The sequence below is a fragment of the Salvelinus sp. IW2-2015 genome, unplaced genomic scaffold (genome assembly GCF_002910315.2).
Source record: "Salvelinus sp. IW2-2015 unplaced genomic scaffold, ASM291031v2 Un_scaffold3311, whole genome shotgun sequence".
NCBI classification, from domain to species: Eukaryota; Metazoa; Chordata; class Actinopteri; order Salmoniformes; family Salmonidae; genus Salvelinus; species Salvelinus sp. IW2-2015.
Genome location: NW_019944595.1, coordinates 1 through 22,222, shown reverse-complemented (window position 1 = coordinate 22,222; position 22,222 = coordinate 1). Strand labels below are relative to the sequence as shown.

The window sequence follows — 22,222 nt, the reverse complement described above, 5'->3', positions numbered from 1 at the left end:
TTCTCTTTCCCACTCAGCAGTAATCAACTCTCATAGCCAAAATATAAGTTCAGATCATGTATACTGTATGTATAAAAAGTATACATTGCTCATTGGGGCGGCAGGTAGCCTAGTGGTTAGAGCGTTGGGCCAGTAACCAAAAAGTTGCTAGATCGAATCCCCGAGCTGACAAGGTAAAAAGCTGTTGTTCTGCCCCTGAACAAGGCAGTTAACCAACTGTTCCTAGGCCGTCATTGAAAATAAGAATATGTTCTTAACTGACTTGCCTAGTTAAATAAAGGTTAAATATAAAATAAATGTACATGATGAGGAAAAGATGGGAGCAAGAAACAGTGTCTGCTTTGTGTATGGTAAATTTACATTTGTCTGGAACAGAATGGACATTCAACAAGCTGGAGGGTGATATGTGCTTGAAATATAAATAGAGCTAAGTATTTACTATAAACACAGAATACTCTTGGGCTGTGCCAGGTATGGCTGTTGTTACAGCATCACCCACACACACATTCCAAAGGCATTTTGACTATGTGGCACAGGCAGGGCCAGTCAAATTATCACACAACAAACATTACAAGTTTTTAGAGTATGAGAAAAGCAGAGAGAGATGGCAGAGGAATTCTGCAACTCTCCCTTCTCAGCCCGTTTGTTTAACAGTCACTGGCTTCCCCAGTCTTTTTGCCTTATATGGTAACAGAGTGGTTGAGAGAGAGAGAGAGACAGCGGGAGCGAGGATGGAGGTGTGGTCTATTGTTTTTGGCGGAAGAGGTGTAGGGTTACACTACTCATGAACCTTTCCAGCATTCCGTCATCTCTTCACCTCATTCCTATGACTAATGTCGCATTCATATACAAGTGGGAGGTGGGAATTTACCAGTTGTGAAGTCGTAAATACAAGTTGGATGCATTCATGTGCTTTGAACTTGTTGAGAAACACTGATTGGCTAATGACCAACAAGCTGCATAAACTAAAAGTACAGCTATAATGCTTGTAAAGAAATTATAGTGTTCAGAAACCCTAATAGATTGCTTTTTAGAAATAATGTTTTGTTATTGCATTTATCTGCCAAAAATMCTGTTAACGAGGTAATTTCTTTAGTAGTTGTTGTCAGAATTCAGCATGTGGGAGCTCAGGATGATAGACGAGTTTCCCACTAGTGATTACCAGTTGAAGGGGCGTTAAAGTGGATTTTTCCCAGACATATGTGGTAAATTCTCATTTCCCACTTGGTTACAAACGCAGCATAAGTCAGACAAAGAGTAGTTAAAGGCCCAATGCAGCCGTTTTATATCAATAGCAAATAATTTCAGGGTAACAATTAAGTACCTTACTGTAATAGATGTTCATTAGAACTCTCTTTGGAACTCTTTGTTATTAGTATATTAACTAATTTACTGCATAACCATGTCAGAAACTTCCACCTATTGCAAACCTGCTGATTAGAAGGACCTGTGTAGATTGTATTTTCAACCAGCCACTATCAGGAAATAATGTTGACTGCACTGGTCCTTTAAAGAAGGGGAATCAACAAGTACGCCTGTATAAGTCTATACCTATCATCAGCACTGTGGTCAAGACACTGAACACAGAGATAGAAAGGGAGGGGGAAAAGAGAGAACATGAAGGGAGAGGGAGGACTGGTTCAAAATTGTTAATGATCTAAGGTACTGCTGAACTACTATTCCAGCCATTTCAACTATGTGATAGAGTCCAAACAGAAATGTCTTTCATTGAGTACAACAGCAGTCTGGATTATAGATCGAGACCATTAGCTACTCCAACCGTACCTGCTGTCTCACACCTGTTTATGTAATACCTATGGAATTCCTCTTAGAAAATCCCTGGATGTTTATATCCTTTATAACTGGCTACTGAACAGCTCAACACTCAGTCAATTTCTTGGTGGCCGTTATTTGTGTAACAATGATCTAATCCAAGGTTATTAAAACTACAGACGGAACCTGTAAAATGTACTCTGTTTAAGGGTAGCAAATAAGTAGCTTGGAAGCTTGTGCCATGACGATGTCAGCAGTGATTCTGTAATAACACGCTATGATCGTGAGGCACGCAGTGTGGGAATGACCCGGTGTGTCGTCATGTGAGACAGAATGATAACTGGAGATGGGGAGTCAGAGCCCAGGTGCCTACCTAGACAGCTTGGTGAGTTAAGGTGTAGGGGAGAGGATTGGTGTGAAGCCGTGGTCATGGGGGGGGGCGGGCTTCAGGCTTCCACACCGTTACACTGATGAGAGTGGGTAAAACTAGTAAAGAGAGAGAGAGAAACAAAGAGAGAGAGATAGACTGATTAAATAGAAACTGAATTAAAGGATAAATCTGAAAATAAAGGAGGATGGAGAGACATGAAATGGAAAAGAGGAGAAACTGAATGAGGGATAAATAGGCCGTCATTGTACATAAGAATTTGTTCTTAACTGACTTGCCTAGTTAAATAAAAATAAATTATTAAATGAGAAGGAAAAGAATGTGGCAAGGTAGCTTAATAGACAGACAGAAGACTATTCCAGCTCATTAGGTACATACAGAAGTTTGTCCGTAATGGTGAGAACATCACACCCATTCTACTAGAAAGAAATATGTCAATTAATCTGTGACAGAAAACATCCCTGCCTCCCAGGCAAACAAACATCACACCATCATCCTTAGTCAACATTCCATCACCACTCCCCTAACTAGACTGCCCACATAGTTAACAAGGGAATCACATGGCTGAAATATTACCACAACTGATTAGATGTAAACTTCATAATTTACATACCGCCGAAAATAAAATAAAGTTATAAAGATGATTATTTTACAGCTAAAGAAGTCATATATAGGTCAAAGGCCTCCAATATTACTATGAAACCACTTCCTCATGATTTAGTCCTTTACCGCATGTAATATCAGACCACAAACCAATTCACACTCCAAATATAGAAAACCTTTAATATCCTTTATTTATTCTCTTGGTCATATTACATAGTTTATTGAAATAAAATCTAAATCGAACCCATATAACCATATTTGTGTTTCCCACTTATCTCAAATTTCTCAGTCAAAACCAAGACTGAGAAAGACTGAGAAAGTCATACACAGATATATCCATACAGACACACTCATGTCAGACACATTCCACTCTCACATTAGGCATAATGGTGTAAAATGACCGTGCCTACAATGCTAGGGGAAGGCCGCCCTCGAGTGGACTAAAGCAGGAACTGCAAAGAGAGACATCACAGCTCATTCACCAATATCACATTTCCTGTTAACGTCCCTCCCCACTTAATACTAAACGACTTGTCCCCAATACAATGCAGGAAAGTACAGCAGTGTAGTCGCCCATCCTAAACAATCTATTGTAGTAAACTGGTACACACTGGCTCAGGCTGCTCTACTAGTTTCCACAGGGTGGGGCCATTATATTACAGGTTGGGGCCATTATATTACAGGTTGATGGAGGGAGGAAACCGCTGCAAGATGGGAGCAATATATGAGTATAAAGAGGGGAATTGAAGTACACAAGCACACACCCATCACTAGACAATAGACAGACAGAATAATACAAAGCAGAGAGTTTAGGGATGGGTGTGAGCGTGTGCCAGGTGGGGTTGTGGTCAGGTGGGATTGTGGTCAGGTGGTGGGTGGGTTGTTAGTTGTTTTAACAGGTTCAACATGGCCGTGCAGCGTTGAGGACCAGACCAGGCTCAGACAACAATGGGGTCATAAGGGGTTGGATCACAGGGATGTGATTGACATGTTCATTGTCCAACAAGCTTGCTGACAAACGAGTCCAGCGCCTCATCATCTTTGATTCCCACAAACTGGTCGATGACGTCGCCTCCTCGCATGGCGATTACCGTGGGGACCGCCGATACCTGTAGAGAGAAGTAGAGGTCAGTAACCACAATGACATCAGTCAAAGGCACTGTTCCAGAACAAAATGTATCCTTCCTTCTAGTAATCCCTGATCTGATGGGGTTGCTGTAAACTATGTAGTGGAATCCCTGCTTTCACAAATCCCATCATTTTAGATCAGGAGTTACTTCAAGGAAGGGAGGAAAGAAGGTCACATTTTCTAACTAACATTTGCAATATCAATCAATAATGTCAACAGCTTCCACTTACCCCATATTCAATGGCCAAGTCTGTGTGATCGTCTATGTCGACCTTTGCCATGGCAACTTTGCCTTTCTGTTTGGCGACAGCTTTCTCTAATCTTGGCCCCAGTATCTTGCAGGGACCACACCACCTTTATAGAACAAACATGGGATGTCTGGTTAGAACTAATAATACTGGTATTCGTGAAATTTCAATCAATAGTCTCCACAAAATATATATCTGGGAGTACAGAATAGAACCTGAAAATAACATTAAATTGTTGCCTAGCAAGACAATGTCAACAAGTTTGCAAAAACATAAACAAGGTCAACACTGACCACTATGCATATCAAGGTCATGTGTATCATGTTTACTGTATATACAGTGCCTTGCAAAAGTATTCACCCCCTTGGCATTTTCCCAATTTTTTTGCATTGCAAAATGTGATTTAAATAGATTTATTTGGATTTAATGTAATTGACAAAAAAAAGTCCAAATTTGTGAAGATTATTATTTTTTTAAATCACTTGTTTCAAAAAATTATAAAAAAAGAAAAAGTGGTGTGTGCATACAGTTTAAGTCGGAAGTTTACATACACCTTAGCCAAATAAATTTTAACTCAGTTTTTCACAATTCCTGACATTTAATCCTAGTTAAAATTCCCTGTTTTAGGTCAGTTACGATCATGTGACGACCCTCCCACTCTGTCTGCCGTATTCTCTCTTTGTTCTTGTTTCCTTATTAGGATGCCGGTGGGCGGAGTTGGGAGGGTCGTCAGCTACATGGGAAACACCTGGGCCCACTGTCATAGGATAAATGCACCACTTCCCCATTCATGGAGGAGACTCTCTCCATGCAGACACCTTTATAGATTTGGTTGTGTTTCTTGGTGTTTTTTTGGTTGTTTGTTTTAGCATCTTTCAACATCCTGCATTATCACATTCATGCATGCAAAACACTCACTTACACTACTGATTACTGATTACACACACCATTGTATATTATACCTAGTTACTTTATTTAATAAATATATATTTTGTTACTCCTGATCTCCACGTTGTCTCCCTTTTGTTACGGGCTTTGAGCCGGTTCGTGACAATCACCACTTTATTTTAAGAATGTGAAATGTCAGAATAATAGTAGAGAATGATTTCAGCTGTTATTTCTTTCATCACATTCCCAGTGGGTCAGAAGTTTACATACACTCAATTAGTATTTGGTAGCATTGCCTTTAAATTGTTTAACTTGGGTCAAACYTTTCYGGTAGCCTTCCACAWGCTTCCCACAATAAGTTGGGTGAATTTTGGCCCATTCCTCCTGACAGAGCTGGTGTAACTGAGTCAGGTTTGTAGGCCTCCTRGRTCGCACACYCTTTTTCAGTTCTGCCCACAAATTTTCTATAGGATTGAGGTCAGGGCTTTGTGATGGCCACTCCAATACCTTGACTTTGTTGTCCTTCAGCCATTTTGCCACAACTTTGGAAGTATGCTTGGGGTCATTGTCCATTTGGAAGACCCATTTGCGACCAAGCTTTAATTTCCTGACTAATGTCTTGAGATGTTGCTTCAATATATCCACATAATTTCCCCTCATCATGATGCCATCTATTTTGTGAAGTGCACCAGTCCCTCCTTCAGCAAAGCACCCCCACAACATGATGCTGCCACCCCCGTGCTTCACGGTTGAGATGGTGTTCTTTGGCTTGCAAGCCTCCCCCTTTTTCCTCCTAGCATTATGATGGTCATTATGGCCAAATAGTTCTGTTTTTGTTTCATCAGACCAGAGGACATTTCTCAAAAAAGTAGGATCTTCAGCCCCATGTTCAATTGCAAACAGTAGTCTGGCTTTTTTATGGCGGTTATGGAGCAGTGGCTTCTTCCTTGCTGAGCGGCCTTTCAGGTTATGTTGATATAGGACTTGTTTTACTGTGGATATAGATACTTTTGTACCTGTTTCCTCTAGCATTTTCACAAGGTCCTTTGCTGTTGATCTGGGATTGATTTGCATTTTTTGCACCAAAGTACGTTCATCTCTAGGAGACAGAACGCGTCTCCTTCCTGAGCGGTAAGACGGCTGCATGGTCCCATGGTATTTATACTTGCGTACTATTGTTTGTACAGATGAACGTGGTACCTTCAGGCATTTGGAAATTGCTCCCAAGGATGAACCAGACTTGTAGAGGTCTAGAATTGTTTTTCCGAGGTCTTGGCTGATTTCTTTTGATTTTCGAATGATGTCAAGCAAAGAGGCACTGCGTTTGAAGGTAGGGTTTGAAATACATCACAGGTACACCTCCAATTTACTCAAATTATGTCAATTAGCCTATCAGAAGCTTCTAAAGCCATTACATCATTTTCTGGAATTTTCCAAGATGTTTAAAGGCACAGTCAACTTAGTGTATGTAAACTTCTGACCCACTGGAATTGTGATACAGTGAATTATAAGTGAAAGAATCTGTCTGTAAACAATTGTTGAAAAAATTACTTGTGTCATGCACAAAGTAGATGTCCTAACCGACTTGCCAAAACTATAGTTTGTTAACAAGAAATTTGTGGAGTGGTTGAAAAACGAGTTTGAATGACTCCAACCTAAGTATAAGTAAACTTCTGACTTTAACTGTATGTTTTCACCCCCTTTGCTATGAAGCCACTAAATAAGATCTGGTGCAACCAATTACCTTCAGAAGTCACATAATTAGTTAAATAAAGTCCACCTGCGTGCAATCTAAGTGTCACATGATTTCAGTATATATACACCTGTCTGTTCTGCAACACCACCAAGCAAGACCAAGGAGCTCTCCAAACAAGTCAGGGACAAAGTTGTAGAGAAGTACAGATCAGGGTTGGGTGATAAAAAAATATCAGAAACTTCCCACAGAGCACCATTAAATCCATTATTAAAAAATGGAAAGAATATGGCACCACAACAAACCTGCCAAGAGAGGGCCGCCCACCAAAACTCACGGACCAGGCAAGGAGGGCATTAATCAGAGGCAACAAAGAGGCCTAAGATAACCCTGAAGGGTCTGCAAAGCTCCACAGCGGAGATTGGAGTCTGTCCATAGGACCACTTTAAGCCGTCCACTCCACAGAGCTGGGCTTTACGGAAGAGTGGCCAGAGAAAAGCCATTGCTTCAGAAAAAAATAAGCAAACACATTGTGTTCACCAAAAGGCATGTGGGAGGCTCCCCAAACATATATGGAAGGTACTCTGGTTAGATGAGACTAAAATTTAGCTTTTTGGCCATCAAGGAAAACGCTATGTTTGGCGCAAACCCAACACCTCTCATCACCCCGAGAACATCATCCCCACAGTGAAGCGTGGTGGCAGCATCATCCTGTGGGTATGTTGTTCCGTCTGCAGGGACTGGGAAACTGGTCAGAATTGAAAGAATGATAGATGGTGCTAAATACAGGGAAATTCTTGAGGGAAACCTGTTTGTCTTCCAGAGATTTGAGACTGGGGTGGAGGTTCACCTTCCAGCAGGACAATTACCCTAAGCATACTGCTAAAGCAACACTTGTGGTTTAATTAAGGGGAAACATTTAAATGTCTTGGAATGGCCTAGTCAAAGCCCAGACCTCAATCCAATGGAGAATCTGTGGTATGACTTAAAGATAGCTGTACACCAGCGGCACCCATCCAACTTGAAGGAGCCGGAGCAGTTTTGCATTGAAGAATGAGCAAAAATCTGAGTGGCTAGATGTGCCAAGCTTATAGACATACCCCAAGAGACTTGCAGCTGTAATTGCTGCAAAAGGTGGCTCTACAAGTATTGACTTTGGGGGGGGTGAATAGTTATGCATGCTCAAGTTCTGTTTTTTGTCTTATTTCACAAAAAATATTTTGCATCTTCAAAGTGGTAGGCATGTTGTGTAAATCAAATGATACAAACCCAAAAAATCTATTTCAATTCCAGGTTGTAAGGCAACAAAATAGGAAAAATGCCAAGGGGGATGAATACTTTCGCAAGCCACTGTGTGTGTATGTATATATTCAGGCTGTGTGTAATTTTCTAGAGCAGGGGTGTCAAACTCATTCCATGGAGGGCCTAGTGTCTGCTGGGTTTTGGTTTCTCCTTTCAATTAAGACCTAGACAACCAGGTGTGGGGAGTTCCTTACTAAACAGTGACCTTCATTCATCAAGTCCAAGGGAGGAGCGAAAACCCGCAGGCACTCTGCCCTACGTGAATGAGTTTGACACATGTTGTAGAAGAGCATGAACCCAATGTGGCTGTCCTGGCATTGCCTCTTGTTGTGTAACCTCAAATGATCTACCTCCAATGGAAACACCATCAGATGTCAAGCCATGCAGCCAGACACATACAGTATGGGTAAGGTGTTGATATCACACATGATATGGACTCAGTCACAACTTTCACTGTTATGCTTTAGTCTTACAATAGGAAAGCTGTTGAGCATATTATGTCAATTAATATAATTGATAAATACATTCACGTGTTGGGTGCATTGTTGAAAAAGCTATGGTCAGGTTTACAAGCATGGTTGCAAAGCATCATTTGATACCTGCTATAAAAGTTGTTTCCTGCTGTCATCTCAGTAGTCTAATTTCAACAGGCAGACATAGATGCTTCTCCATGTATTGTCTCCTAGGGGCTTTGCTTTCTCATTAGAGGGTAGTTTGTAAATGCTGTAAGTGGAYCCTAATATCCCCTCTGGGGGTCCATGAAACATCTTCATGAATGAATCTATTAGCTACTCACTGGGCATGGAAGTCAATAAGCACAGGCAGGTCACTGTTGATGACTCTCTCTGTGAAGTACTCATGGTCCTGCACATTGAAGGAGACCTCTCTGCGGGAAGTGTGGGGCAGGGAGCGGGGCAGAGTGCGTTTGGGGGAAATGAAGGATAGAGGGGTAGTGGAGGAACGCATGGAGGTAGAGAAGGAGGAGGTGGAGGCCGGGAGACAGCGAAGGTCTTTTACTGAGAGGGTCCAAATTCTACGGACTAACAGCCGGTGAGCCATCTGAAAAGAGACATAAATGGGGGAAGAGAACAGAAGACTGATAAATGTAATTTCATGGCACCATAATCAAAACAGGGCCGCTACTCAGGCAGAGCTACTATGGTTGGACAGTGACATCAGGGGGAGGAAGGACACCTATGCAAGACATTCTTGTTTACCACCATACAGTAACGTGTAGGTGTGTGAGAGATGGCTGGCTTTGTGGCTATTATGCATAACATAAACAGCAGGGAACTAGATTCAAACAGATTCCCTAGCTAGCTAACGTTAGCTAACTTCACTGACAACTGCTGATACGGCAATAAACCACCAGAGTTTTTAGATAGTTCTTTTTCTAGTGGCTTGACCATCCAATAAAACGGCGTCGTGTTTCGCAACCACTGTGTGAGTATTTACGAAATAGGCTTAGATTTTTCTTCGAATAARCTCCGTGTGACTTTGCCTGCGTCTTCCTTCTCTCTTTCCACGCGCCTGTGTCCTCCCATTATAAAACGCCCACATCCACAAACCGGAGCAAAACTACTGCCATTACGTGCCAATGTCACCCAGAATATCATTGTAGTGACACAGACAAATAACACAAAACACTTACCGTTCTGTACACTATCGTACTGTATGAAGTACTTCCGTTTACAGTTCAGATAAGAGGACGCACAGATTATTTGTGGGTCTCATGTTTAAATTTGAGCGAGTAGCGCCGCCACGAGTTAAAATTCAGAACTACAGTGGCGCCAGTGCACTTGAAGGGTTATGAAAGGTTCTCTTGCAAAACAATGGGAAGACCTCGAGGTAAGAGTTCTCGAGATAGAGTAGGTGAGGTGGTTTTGCAAATCGTGGAGACCTCACCACACGGAATCTGACACAGAAGGAGATATTATTGTCTACCGTTGTCAATTAATCATACAGCGCAAAATATTGCGGATACCCATACAAAATTACCATAAGGAGCTGCTTTCAATCTTGAAGATGTAACAGATGGAAAGAGAATGGGGATACCTAGTCAGTTGCACAACTGAATGCATTCCGCATTTAACGCCTCTGAATCAAAGAGGTACTGGCGGCTGCCTTAATCGACGTCTACGTCATCGGTGCCCGGGGAGCAATTGTTGGGGATTAACTGCCTTGCTCAAGGAGAGAACGGTAGATTTTTTTCACCTTGCCGGCTCCGGGATTCAAACCAGCGACCTTTCGGTTACTGCCCCAACGCTCTAAACCGCTATAGGCTATCTGCCTACAAAGTTCACTGCATTGAGCTCAGGCATCTATAAATTCACCTAAGCGAAATTATCAATATGGGTAGCATGCTGGCCCTTTCTCTTCAGAGAACCATTCATTCATAATTGATGGGGAGACTAAAATGAAAGTGAGAAGTGAGGCTGTCTCGACCACCTTTCATGTCAGATGGCCACCGGATGAAAGGTAGAGAGATGTGGGTGTGTGAGGTGCAGAGGAGACTGAGACTAGATAAGGAGAGTAGAGTAGAGGAGAGTGTTGAGAGGAGAGTAGACAGCAGACAGACAGACAGACAGACAATGGATTCAGAAATGGGGGCAAGGCATTGCTGCTGCTGCTGCTGATGATGATGTGGACAGAAGGACCAGACTGCTGCATTAACAATGAATGGATATTCAATCAAAGCCAGCTCATTCCTGAAGTTGAGAACTGAGAAGGCAGAGAGAATACACCTGACCCTGTGAGTGGCTTGCACTTATTCTTTGTAGACCTGTAGTACTTCTTACCATGAATTATCTTTTGTACACATAATCATTGCACTGCACTCAATGTTTTCTCTTTGACTGTCCTTTCCTCTCTGTGTTTATTATTCTGTCTTTTCACAGCAGTGGAGGCTGGTGGGAGGAGTTATCGGAGGACAGGCTCATTGTAATGGCTGGAATGGAATTAATAGAACGGAGTCATACCTGTGCTTTCCATATGTTTGATATGTTTGATACCGTCCCATTTATTCCATTCCAGCCATTACAACGAGCATGTCCTCCTATAGCTCCTACCACCAGCCTCCTCTGTTTCACCACTGCTGTATTATGTCACAGTGATTTCTTGGACACGGACTGTTTTCTCTGGATGTAGTGCAATAGCTTTGATGACTTAACTCTGAATAACTCTGTGTCAGTGGAGGCTGCTGAGGGGAGGACGGCTCATAATAATGGCTGGAACGGAGCAAATGGAAACCACGTGTTTGATATATTTGATACTATTCCACTAATTCCCCTCCAACCATTACCATGAGCCCATCCTCCCCAATTAAGGTGCCACCAACCTCCGGTACTCTGTGTTAATTCTGTACATTTGTATCCACTGCCTACTTACAGGGTGCCTTGTTGAACGAGATGTTTTGACCTATCCGGACATTGGTGAAGTGACTTCAGGATTTTTTAAAAACTAACTACATTTAGGAAAAGTCTAACAAGAGGTCTTCCCTGAGCATATCAACCAGAGGTGGTCATCTTACCAAGTGAAATGTTTTACCCCATCCAATACCATTAAACACAGTCTCCCATCTACCTCCACCTGTAACAAGGTAGAATGTCCCAGCCTTCCCGACACTGGCAGTTTGAACGTGGGGACAGATCTGATGACTTCTGGAGGCACCTCAAAGAGGGGGAGGAGGAGAGAGGAGCAGATGTAATGCTCCAGAGGACGGGTGAAGAGATGAGACCCTCTATCACCCTCCGCCCCCCACCTTTGTTCCGCAGCATCGGGCTGTCGGCCAGCCTACCGCCCCACCGACGTCTCCGCTCCATATTCCGCAGATCCAGAGCGGTGCTGCCTGCGAATACACACGCCGGCGCGGTTTCAGGAACACACACCCTCCAAGATTTACTGTCAGGCACCCACATCAACACACTCCCACATCAACTGACTCACAATGACGTAGTGTCAGAGAAGGACGTTCACATAAACACAGACTCAGAGACACAAACACAGCCCAAGAGACTCATGAGTGCACATGGGCTCACTGTATTAGAACCACCAACAGGACCTCTCACAGATACACTCTCATTCATAGTCGGTGCTGAAAGCAGACAGCAGGGCGGACAGCCTTTTTCTCAGGATTCCCCACCCTTAAGGACCCATATCAAAGGCAGGGCAAGATGGGGCAGAGCAGTGTCTCCTCTTAAAATGCGAGATGATCTTGGGACTGGAGAGGGAGGAGTGAAAGAGAAGCAGAAGGTGAAGAGGAGAAGGAGGAGGCTGGACTGTAAAGGAGAGGACCAAGCCAATGACAGATATGTCCCGTCCTTCACCCCAGAGACAGAGGGAGATGGTGGACTGTGCCAGTGGTTACAGAGTCTGGGGATTAGAGATAGAGAGGAGGAGGCCACTTCCCCCAACAGAAGTAAACAGCAGCAGAGTGGGTTCAGAGAGAGGATGGCTGGACACAGAGAGGGGTATTCACATCCAGCAGCCAACCACAGGAGAGACAGACGCCCCCACTTCCTCCCGCCTATCTGTCAGTCTGGTTCCCTCCTGCATGTACCCCTGCTGCTTCCCGAAAACTCCCCACCACCTTCGCCATGCACCTCCCCACACGCCCCCTTCCATCCCTTGCCTGTACCCCTCCTCCACTCTCTCCCGTTCAGGAGGAAGTGATATTGTCCAGCAAAGGAAAGGGGTCTCTCAACTCAAGAGGCCCATTTGTGTTTATGCTGTATGCAGTTTTCTGTCTTGTTACTTCGGCATATTCTGACTGATACTTAGCTTATGTAAGGTTATATAATGTATTTGCATATAGCTCATTACGCCTACACATCCTTAACAAGTCTTATCCAGGTATAATGTATGTTGCTCTTGCCTATTATACTGTACGTCCTTTACAAATAATCACATGAATAGTTTCTAAGGATATGCTGTCCTGTCACATTTCAATTGCATTAAAAGTAGCATGTATAGTTTGAAAGATCCAGGGCATTGTTGTTTCTCAGGATTAACATCAACAAGTGAACTAACCTCAGTGTTTCAGTAATGGTGTGCCCTGCCTTGTCCGTCTATAGACCGTGTCCAGATATCCCCCGCAGAGGGCCCCCTCCCCTGATCAGAGAGGAGGCCCATGTTATTTTTGAGGTGTCGGTTGGGGCCTGAACAGTGCTGTGCTCTGTGTGCAGCCTGTGGTGGGAGCGGCGTGTCAGGGCCAGAACACCGGCGTCTCAGTCCTCCTCACTGCCCGCCTCGCACAGCCTGCCGTTTATGTGTTTACCCTCAAACACAGCCCAAAATGTTTGTGAGTCAGGCTCTTTTTTTTTTTAAGTCCACCCGCCCCTTTCCCATTAGCCGCCAAACAAACATTGCACCGGAAATTGCAGGGATATCTGGGATTTTTGAGGGGTCCCAGCAGAGGGGCGAGGTCGAGAACAAGGGTGCTTTCTGTGACATCTTAGAGGTGAGGTGAGGCGGGGGGGTGGGCAGAGTCAGTAAGCTTCATTACAACTGATCAACAGGCACAGGTGACCCAGTTTCCGATGCCCTTTGACCTTGTTACGTTCCTTGAGCCCACAGTGCGTGCCACRCCTGACCTCARTCYTCACCAAGCTGACCCYAGCGCTAGGCTAATGGTAACCATTGACGTAGCTGTTATAAGGCCCCGTGTCACATGTAGCAGCAACCTKTTTTTTGGACTGCTAACTGGTCTAGCTTGTTTCCTCTCATTCCTTCTCCCTCCTTGTCCATTCWCTCCACAYYACAGACAGGACAGTGGGCCCAGTACAACCATTGGTGAGGCTGAGATTTTATGTCACCCCCAAACAAAGGAATAATGAATGAGAAAGTGTATACTCTTTGTTCACAGGGTGCTATCTGGGTTTTATCCAAGCCTCGTCCTCGCCAAACSCCAATGTCCTTACTCATAATGGCCTGGTGACACATATAGTACATGGCACAGTAAAATGGCTGTTGTTAGCTTAAATTGTTCCCAACAGGGCAAGTACAGTAAATGGCCTTGTACTTATTTAAATTAAAGTGAAACAGAAACCAAAGTCCAAGTCCGCTTTTTCTCAGTCTCTTCATTTTCACTGTTTCTGCTCTTTCATCTGTGCTGTATACAGACTCAGAGCCTTTCTCTCTCTGTCCAGACGCAAGCTCTCTAATTTAGACCTCTGTCTGCTCTTTATTTTCCCTCTATACATCTTAAATTATCATCAATTAGGAGATTGTTTGATTTCAAATGCATAGCTATTTGAAAAGGGCTTTGTTTGATTGCAATGAATGACTACTTGGTCTATGTTTCGTGTGAAGAGTGAAAGTGTACACAGACTGTTGATATATAGGAAAGCATATTTACATGTACAGTATAATACTAATGTGCGATGTGTTTAAGAGTGAGTGTGAATATGTGCATGCACACATACTGTAGTGTAGTAAAGTGTACCTGCATAAGGATGTAAATTCATGGAGGGAGCTAAACCTGATAGTGTGTAGCAGTAGAGGCGTGCACATGTGCAGGTGCACGAAGGTGTGTGTGTGTTTCTGCCCTCTCCGTCTCCTCCGTGCTGCTCTACTCTTCTACCAGTGTGGAAGTCAACAGAAGAGTTCCTGTTCTAGGTTTAAAAATAACTGTGGGACTTAAATTCCTCTCTCTCTCTTTCCTCTTTCTCTCTCCCTCTCCCATAACCTCTCTCTTCACTTGTTTTGGAACAGGCTGTGTTCTTTCTCTCGCTCCCAGTCACCCTGCCCCTTCCCATGTGCCAGCATTGAGACACACACCCAATGCTGATGTGATTTGAGCGATCACAGGCCATATACATACAGTTTTAGTGCACAAAAATATCTGTGTGTGTTTGTGTAACAGAATGCACCTCAACAGGTGTGACAAGCAAGAGCTCCCTCCTGACTTTAACGAACACTCCACACCTGTCCCCCTTCTCTTCTAATCTTCCCCCTTCGCCTCGCATATGTAAACCAGTGGAGGCTGCTGAGGGGAGGACAGCTCATAATAATGGCTGGAATGGAGCAAATTGAATGGCATATGGTTATGTGTTTGATACCGTTCCACCAATTCCTCCAACAATTACCACAAGCCGGTCCTCCCCGATTGTTTGTATTTTTGTATTTATTTAACCTTTATTTAACTAGGCAAATCAGTTAAGAACAAATTCTTATTTACAATGAAGGCCTACCAAAATGCAAAAGGCCTCCTACGGGGTGGGGGCTGGGATTAAAAATATACATAAAATAAAAATATAGGACAAAACACACATCACAACAAGATAGACAACGCTACATAAAGAGAGACCTAAGACAATAACATAGCAAGGCAGCGACACATGACAACACAGCATGGTAGCAGCACAACATGACAACAACATGGTCAATTAAGGTACCATCAACCTCTTGTGGTTTAAACACACCATCTATCCCTCTTACACACCCCATGCCTTCCCTCCAGCTGACCATCTCTGTTTTACCTTTCTCATGGAACCAACTTGTTGTTTTGGAATAAAAGTTGGTAATGGAGGAATTAGGTCTGAACTGCCAGTCATGAAATGGCAGACCTCGTCTTTCTTTTCAGTGATCTCACAGAACTATCCCCCCTTCTTTACTCTCTACCTCTGTTCTCAGTCTCTCCCTCTCTTTTTCTATTTCCACCACAGAAGGTTTGTGGCACCTTAATTGGGGAGGATGAGTTGAATGGTATCAAATACTTTAAACACATGGTTTGATGCCGTCACCTCTCTGATTCAGAGGGGTTGGGTTAAATGCGGAAGACACATTTCAGTTGAACACATTCAGTTGGACAACTGACTAGGTACCCCCTTTTCCCTTCCCATTCCATTCGCTCCGTTCCAGCCATTATTATAAGCCGTCCTTCCCTCAGCAGCCTCCAATGATTTCCACAGACTTGTTTATGAAAATATAATGTTTGATCTCTTTCTCAGCTGCCACCGCCCATCTTTTTTCCACTCCTTCCACTCCCCCTTTACCTTCCCACTTACCGCCGTCAATTCCATTTGATCATAAACGGGGAGGGATTTCCACTGAAGTAGTCAAAGATCTGAAAACAAACCAGTGTCACTTTAGCTATTACCAGTTGACGTTTGCTGTCAACATAGAATGCAAAGGTCAGCAGAAAGGTCATTGAATATTTGCAATGTCTATGCGTGAATATCCATCTCAGAGAGAGAGAAGTGTGTGTGTGTGTGTGTGTGTGTGTGTGTGTGAATTTTGAGTGTCTGTGCGTGTGTGTTTTCTGTTGGTGTTATATTGGAAAGTGTATGTATGCGTTGGGTGGGACCAGTTCAGACTACAGTGGAAAGGACACGTCCTTTGATGAGTCATGGTAGCCTAAGCTTTGAGGAAATATGAAAACAACAACATGGCTGTGAGTGTGTCCATCTATTACCCTCCATTTTTTCTCGCTGGGGGGGGGGGATCTTCTTACCTTGACCAATTACATCACCTCATTACACAGTCAGGAAGAGACAGAGATGGATTGAGTGGGAAGAGGATAAAGGAGTGTGTGTGTATGTGTGTGTACAGTCTGCGTGTCTTCAGTAAAACAGTGTGTAATGCGGCACACTTTGTCGTCACAGTTCGTGTCAGTGTACAGTACCAGTTAAAAGTTTGGACACACCTACTCTATGAACGGTTTTTCTTTATTTTTACTATTTTCTACATTGTTGAATAATAGTGAAGACATACAAACTATGTAATAACACATATGGGATCATGTAGTAACTAAAAAAGTGTTAAACAAATCAAAATATATATATTTCCTTCAAAGTAGCCATCCTTTTTCTTGATGACAGTTTTGCACACTCTTGGCATTCTCTCAACCAGCTTTATGAGGAATGCTTTTCCAACAGTCTTGAAGGAGTTCCCACATATGCTGAGCACTTGTTGGCTGTTTTTCCTTCACTCTGCAGTACAACTGCTACCAAACCATCTCAATTAGGTTGAGGTCAGGTGATCTGATCCAACACTCCATCACTCTCCTTATTGGTCAAATAGCCCTTACACAGCCTGGAGGTGTGTTTTGGGTCAATGTCCTGTTGAAAAACAAATGATAGTCCCACTAAGCGCAAACCAGATGGGATGGCGTATTGCTGCAGAATGCTGTGGAAGCCATGCTGGTTAAGTGTGCCTTGAATTCTAAATAAATCACTGACAGTGTCACCAGCAAAGCACTCCCACACCATCACACCTCCTCCATGCTTCACAGTGGGAACCACACATGCGGAGATCATCCGTTCACCTACTCTGCGTCTCACAAAGACACGGCGGTTGGAACCAAAAAATCTCAAATTTGGACTTATCAGACCAAAGGACAGATTTCCACCGGTCTAATGTCCATTGCTTGTGTTTCTTGGCCCAAGCAAGTCTCTTCTACTAATTGGTGTTCTTTAGTAGTGGTTTCTTTGCAGCAATTTGATCATGAAGGCCTGATGCAGTCTCCTCTGAACAGTTGATGTTGAGATGTGTCTGTTACTTGTACTCTGTGAGGCATTTATTTGGGTTGCCATCTGAGGTGCAGTTAACTCTAATGAACTTATCCATTACAGCATAGGCAACTCTGGGTCTTCCTTTCCTGTAGCGGTCCTCATGAGAGCCAGTTTCATCATAGCGCTTGATGGTTTTTGTGAATGCACTTGGAGAAACTTTCAAAGTTCTTGACATTTTCCAGATTGACTGACCTTCATGTCTTAAAGTAATGATAGACTGTCGTTTCTCTTTGCTTATTTGAGCTGTTCTTGCCATAATATGGACATGGTCTGTATACCACCCCTGCCTTGTCACAACACAACTGATTGGCTCAAATGCATTAAGGAAAGAAATTCCACAAATTAACTTTTAACAAGGCACACCTGTTCATTGAAATGCATTCCAGGTGYCTACCTCATGAAGCTGGTTGAGAGAATGCCAATAGTGTGCAAAGCTGTTATCAAGGCAAAGGGTGGCTACTTTGAAGAATCTCAAATATATTTTGATTTAACACTTTTTTGGTTAGTACATGATTCCATGTGTTTTATTTCATAATTATCATGTCTTCACTATTATTCTACAATGTAGAAAATAGTAAAAATGAAGAAAAATTATTGAATGAGTAGGTGTGTCCAAACTTTTGACGGGTACTGTATGTTTGCATGATTGCTGTAGTTTAACAGTGTGTCAGTGGATTGTGGTATGTGTGTCTAACTCTTAACACAGTATCAGTGTGTAACAGGGCACACTATGTGGTCAAAGTGTGTACCAGCTCAGGTAAACCGAGAGCTTCCTGTGTTCGTGTCCATGGGAGCGAGCCCTGGATTAGCCCGACTGTTCTCACCTCCATCCGCTCTGCTTTGGTCTGGACTCACCACCACTAGACCTTTAGCACACTCCCTCCTTCAATAAATGTCTGTGAGAGAAAGAGAGAGCAACGAATGAAGGCCACGTAGAGGGGCACCAAGGGAATCTATGAAGGGTAGAGTTGGATGTTGACGACAGACAGGATATGGAAGGAGGAGAGAGTGATGGATTGAAAGGGGAGTTATCGCTATCATTTCCACCATCATCTTCATAGACTTGTGCAATATTTTGGTATATCAGAGATAATTCCACTGAAACGTCTACACGCCCATCTATATGTATACTTTATCCGTCTCGCTCTCCTCGTCAAGTATTTTTATAAAGAAGAAGGGGACCAAATTCCTAACTGTTTTCTATGGCTGTTCCAGTACTAATGTAGCACACACTAGCCAGCTGAGTATATTTATCTTGCCTTTCACAAAACAACAGCTGGACAGAGGTATGCGTGTGAAAACAACTTAAAAGCATCAATAATATTATTTTAATTCAAACATAAATAAATAAACACCAAAAGCCAGGTCCTCTTTGGAATGTAGTAATTCAGATTTCATTTTTTTTATGAATGAACGCATTCATATTTGGCCACGCCTCAAACCCCTCCTCCCGGTTTGGAATACCCTGGCCTCATGCCCGCCTCTTAATTGGCTAGACCGACTGTGGTAGGCGGAGCTGCAACAAAAGCACGGGGGTAATATATAACCGAGCTGCAAAAATTAATCGATTGAAATGTGCAGGTGTTGATATTCTATGAAGAACACTACACATTCATTTTGGAATTACTGCGCCTTGTTTGACAGTTCCCGTTGTGGGGTTTTGTTCGTGGACTAAAACAACAATTATCTTCTTGTGACAGAATATATATTTTCTTTATTTTTTCATTCAATTGTCATTTGACAACATGAGGACGTTAGTATTGCTTGTTCTGTTTCAAATGACGACTATTGCCTTGGTAAGTGTATGAAATGTTTTTGTACTATATTGGCTTCAGCCAAGCTTGTGTAAACATTGTAAATAGAAGTTCACGTGTCGGTTCGGTCTCTTGTCAGCACAGTGGCGGGTAGTCAACAGACTGCACCACCGACAAGCGTACTGGTCCTCTATCTTCAGCGTAATAAGAAATACGTTTTGGGTCTCTGAATATAGCGTTAATGTGAAGGCACTGTGAATTTGATGTTACAGTTGAGTAAATGCTGTCGTTTTACATTTTACAGTGAACATTTATGGCCAGATGGGGCCACCCCACTACTAAAATCTGTTTCCAGAAAAAGAAGTAGGGTACTGTACTCTGTAATGAAAGTGATGTTGACCACAGTGTCTTCTATACACTAAGATAGAGACAGAAAGGAACAGCGTAGTTATCTGACTCTAATGCATCACATGACAGATGATGTTAACCTGACTCAAGTGCTRATGTTTTACCTGGGTTCCTGAATATCATTGGAATAATGGACCACTACTGCCCTTTAAACCCCAGTGGCACACAAGGACCCAATTAGGGCTCCCAAACTGAGATGAAAAGTGACACATTCAGGTCTGGAAATAGATGGAACCTGCTGTGCGGAAACAATTTAGGCCCCACCACTCAATCCCCCTGGCCCAGGATGGCATGGCAGCAGAGGTATACTTTGGATAGTCTTATCCAACTGTAGACAGGCTGACCCAAAACCTTTTTATCAGGGTTATGGGGGGGCTGTGGTGTTGGGACTCAGGGAGGGGGTCACATTGAATTTCTCTTTCATCCCTGCCAAGAGGAAGGCGACAGCAACAGAGGGTGGGAAAGTGTCCCGGGGGGTTGGTGCTACTGGGTATTTAGTGAATATTTAAGCCAAACACACTTTGAAGATCTTCTGTGCTCTGTGTAGCCTGACTCCACTTGAAACAAACAGTTCCTCGTTCTATTAATGTTTAGGCTATGAACGGCCCTCATTGAAATACTTTTTTCAATCCTCTGTATTGCACCATTCCCTCCAACCTGCCCCCTGTAGGTGAGTGCTGGCTGCCCTGTGATGTGTGAGTGTCCGGCTGGCCCCCCCTCCTGTCCCCCGGGGGTCAGCTCTGTACCTGACGGTTGTGGCTGCTGTAAGGTGTGTGCTGCCCAGCTCAACCAGGACTGCCACGACTCACACCCCTGTGACCACCACAAGGGTCTGGAGTGTAACTATGGCAATGATGTGGGCCACACTCATGGCATCTGCAGGGGTATGTACACAATACAAACGGGGTTGTCAGGGTTCATGAGGGTTGAGTTTAGTCTGGGGTTGTATGGATTCAATGAAAAGTGAATGTTGGTTGTCTTTGATATGGATCTGGCGTTTGAAATTGGTGCCATGTTTAGAAGAGAGAGCATCTTCCTGAGCCACACTGCTGAGAGCAGGGGGCAGAATGTATTTATCTAGGTCCGTGTGTTGCCGCATGCGCGCGCACACACAGACACACACAGGGGTATTTTTATGTGAGGGGGGGTGGTTTCTATATAAAGGAGGGTGTTTGGGGGTGTTGTATGGGAGTCTCGCAGAGGGATTGAAGTGGAACGACATCGTAAACAAGTCAAAATTCCTCTCTGGACTAAGAATAGAGGCTCCTTCATTAAACTAGGGATAGAGTGTCTACCTCCTCTACTGTCATTTCACTTCCTACTTCTAATACACAATTAGTTCTGGACCTTTCTTGTTGATGTGCCCATTCTCTCTCTCTATTCCTTTGTCTCTGTTGTCCCTCTCCTCCACTTTGTTCATTTCCTCACTCAACTTGAACTCATTGTGTTTTAAGCAATAAAACCAAAGGCATGGCCATAGGCTAGTGATACCTCAGATCCTTCTACATACAGACATCATTGTCTTTCCTTTTTAAAAATATGTCTTCCCTAACAGCGAAGCTTGAGGGTCGCTCCTGCGAATACAACGGACGGATCTACCAGAACGGGGAGAATTTCCAGGCTGGCTGCAAGCACCAGTGTACGTGCATTGACGGGGCGGTGGGCTGCGTGCRRCTGTGCCCCAGCCATGTGCCCCTGGCATCGCCCTCCTGCCCTGCGCCGCGCCTGGTCAAGGTGCCTGGGCAGTGCTGTCTCAGTATCGACTGCCACAAGGGCTCATCCGTTGTACCCCCAGTACAACGGCACGCACTGCCTCCAGCCTACCCGCCTTTCCCCTTCATGCCCTACCCTGCCTACCCCTACAAACCATACCCAAAGCCGTACCACTACAAACCCAAGGATACCATGGGAAACGAGCTGGTGGAGGTAGAGAAGAAGTGGGACAAGCTGCGCGGGCACAAGCACCTGGCGGGTAAGAGAGGGCGCCGTGATGTTGCCTTAGTGCCGTCTGTTTCCTCCCTGCAGTAAACGCTATGTTTGTGTTTTAGCCCCCGACTCACAAACAGACCCACTGTGCACTCCTAGCCTTTCCCCTGCATGTGTGTTTGTGTGTGTGTCAGTGCGCCATGTTTTCCACTGACTACTTGTGCACCAGAGGCACACACACCACTCTCTCACAGCATATACCTCTGTCGTCCAGCTTTTCCTTCTCTGTAATCACCCTCCTCTATGCGTCAGTGTTGCCTGTTCTGTGAATGAGGCCAGTGTGCTTACATCTCTCTGTGCCTCTCCCTCTGGTCCTCTCTCCCCCACTCTCTCCTTCCGTCCAGCATGGAGGCAGTTTGGAGGGCAGTGTGTGGTCCAGACCACGAGCTGGTCCCAATGCTCACGCAGCTGTGGGATGGCCGTGTCCTCTCGTGTCACCAATGACAATGCCCGGTGTAAGCTTGTGAAGGAGACGCGTCTGTGCAACATCCGGCCCTGCAGCTCCATGTCCATCCCCGTCAAGGTAAAGTGTGTGTGT

At 44.0% G+C, this 22,222-nt stretch overlaps 3 protein-coding genes across 3 annotated transcripts; 2 read left to right on the top strand and 1 right to left on the bottom strand.

Annotated features, from left to right (window-relative positions):
* Positions 1-2,937: 2,937 nt before the first annotated feature.
* LOC112075641 (thioredoxin, mitochondrial) lies at positions 2,938-9,768 on the bottom strand. The gene is made up of 4 exons (XM_024142603.2): positions 9,676-9,768; positions 8,821-9,083; positions 4,124-4,247; positions 2,938-3,873 (listed from the first exon to the last, which is right to left on the bottom strand). Exons 2-4 carry the CDS (start codon positions 9,081-9,083, stop codon positions 3,757-3,759), a joined length of 504 nt encoding a protein of 167 aa, XP_023998371.1. The 5' UTR covers positions 9,676-9,768; the 3' UTR covers positions 2,938-3,756.
* A 5-nt stretch (positions 9,769-9,773) lies between these two features.
* On the top strand, positions 9,774-14,080 carry LOC111982055 (uncharacterized). Its single transcript, XM_024013594.3, has 2 exons — positions 9,774-10,776; positions 11,414-14,080. Exon 2 carries the CDS (start codon positions 11,628-11,630, stop codon positions 12,693-12,695), a length of 1,068 nt encoding a protein of 355 aa, XP_023869362.2. The 5' UTR covers positions 9,774-10,776; positions 11,414-11,627; the 3' UTR covers positions 12,696-14,080.
* Positions 14,081-19,053: 4,973 nt separating this feature from the next.
* LOC112075642 (CCN family member 1) lies at positions 19,054-22,207 on the top strand (the record flags this gene model as incomplete). The annotated part of the gene is made up of 4 exons (XM_024142606.2): positions 19,054-19,332; positions 20,369-20,582; positions 21,254-21,670; positions 22,029-22,207. Coding segments are annotated over exons 1-4 (861 nt in total), but the record flags the coding sequence as incomplete, so codon positions are not given.
* Between the last annotated feature and the right edge of the window lie 15 nt (positions 22,208-22,222).

Excerpts from the sequence above, each read along its gene's own strand:
- LOC112075641 (XM_024142603.2), bottom strand. The coding sequence starts at position 9,083 with ATGGCTCACCGGCTGTTAGTCCGTAGAATTTGGACCCTCTCAGTAAAA. Across the intron at positions 4,248-8,820 it reads CTTATTGACTTCCATGCCCA|GTGGTGTGGTCCCTGCAAGA; the intron begins GTGAGTAGCTAA and ends TGTTCTATAAAG. Across the intron at positions 3,874-4,123 it reads ACTTGGCCATTGAATATGGG|GTATCGGCGGTCCCCACGGT; the intron begins GTAAGTGGAAGC and ends TTCTCTCTACAG.
- LOC111982055 (XM_024013594.3), top strand. The coding sequence starts at position 11,628 with ATGTCCCAGCCTTCCCGACACTGGCAGTTTGAACGTGGGGACAGATCT.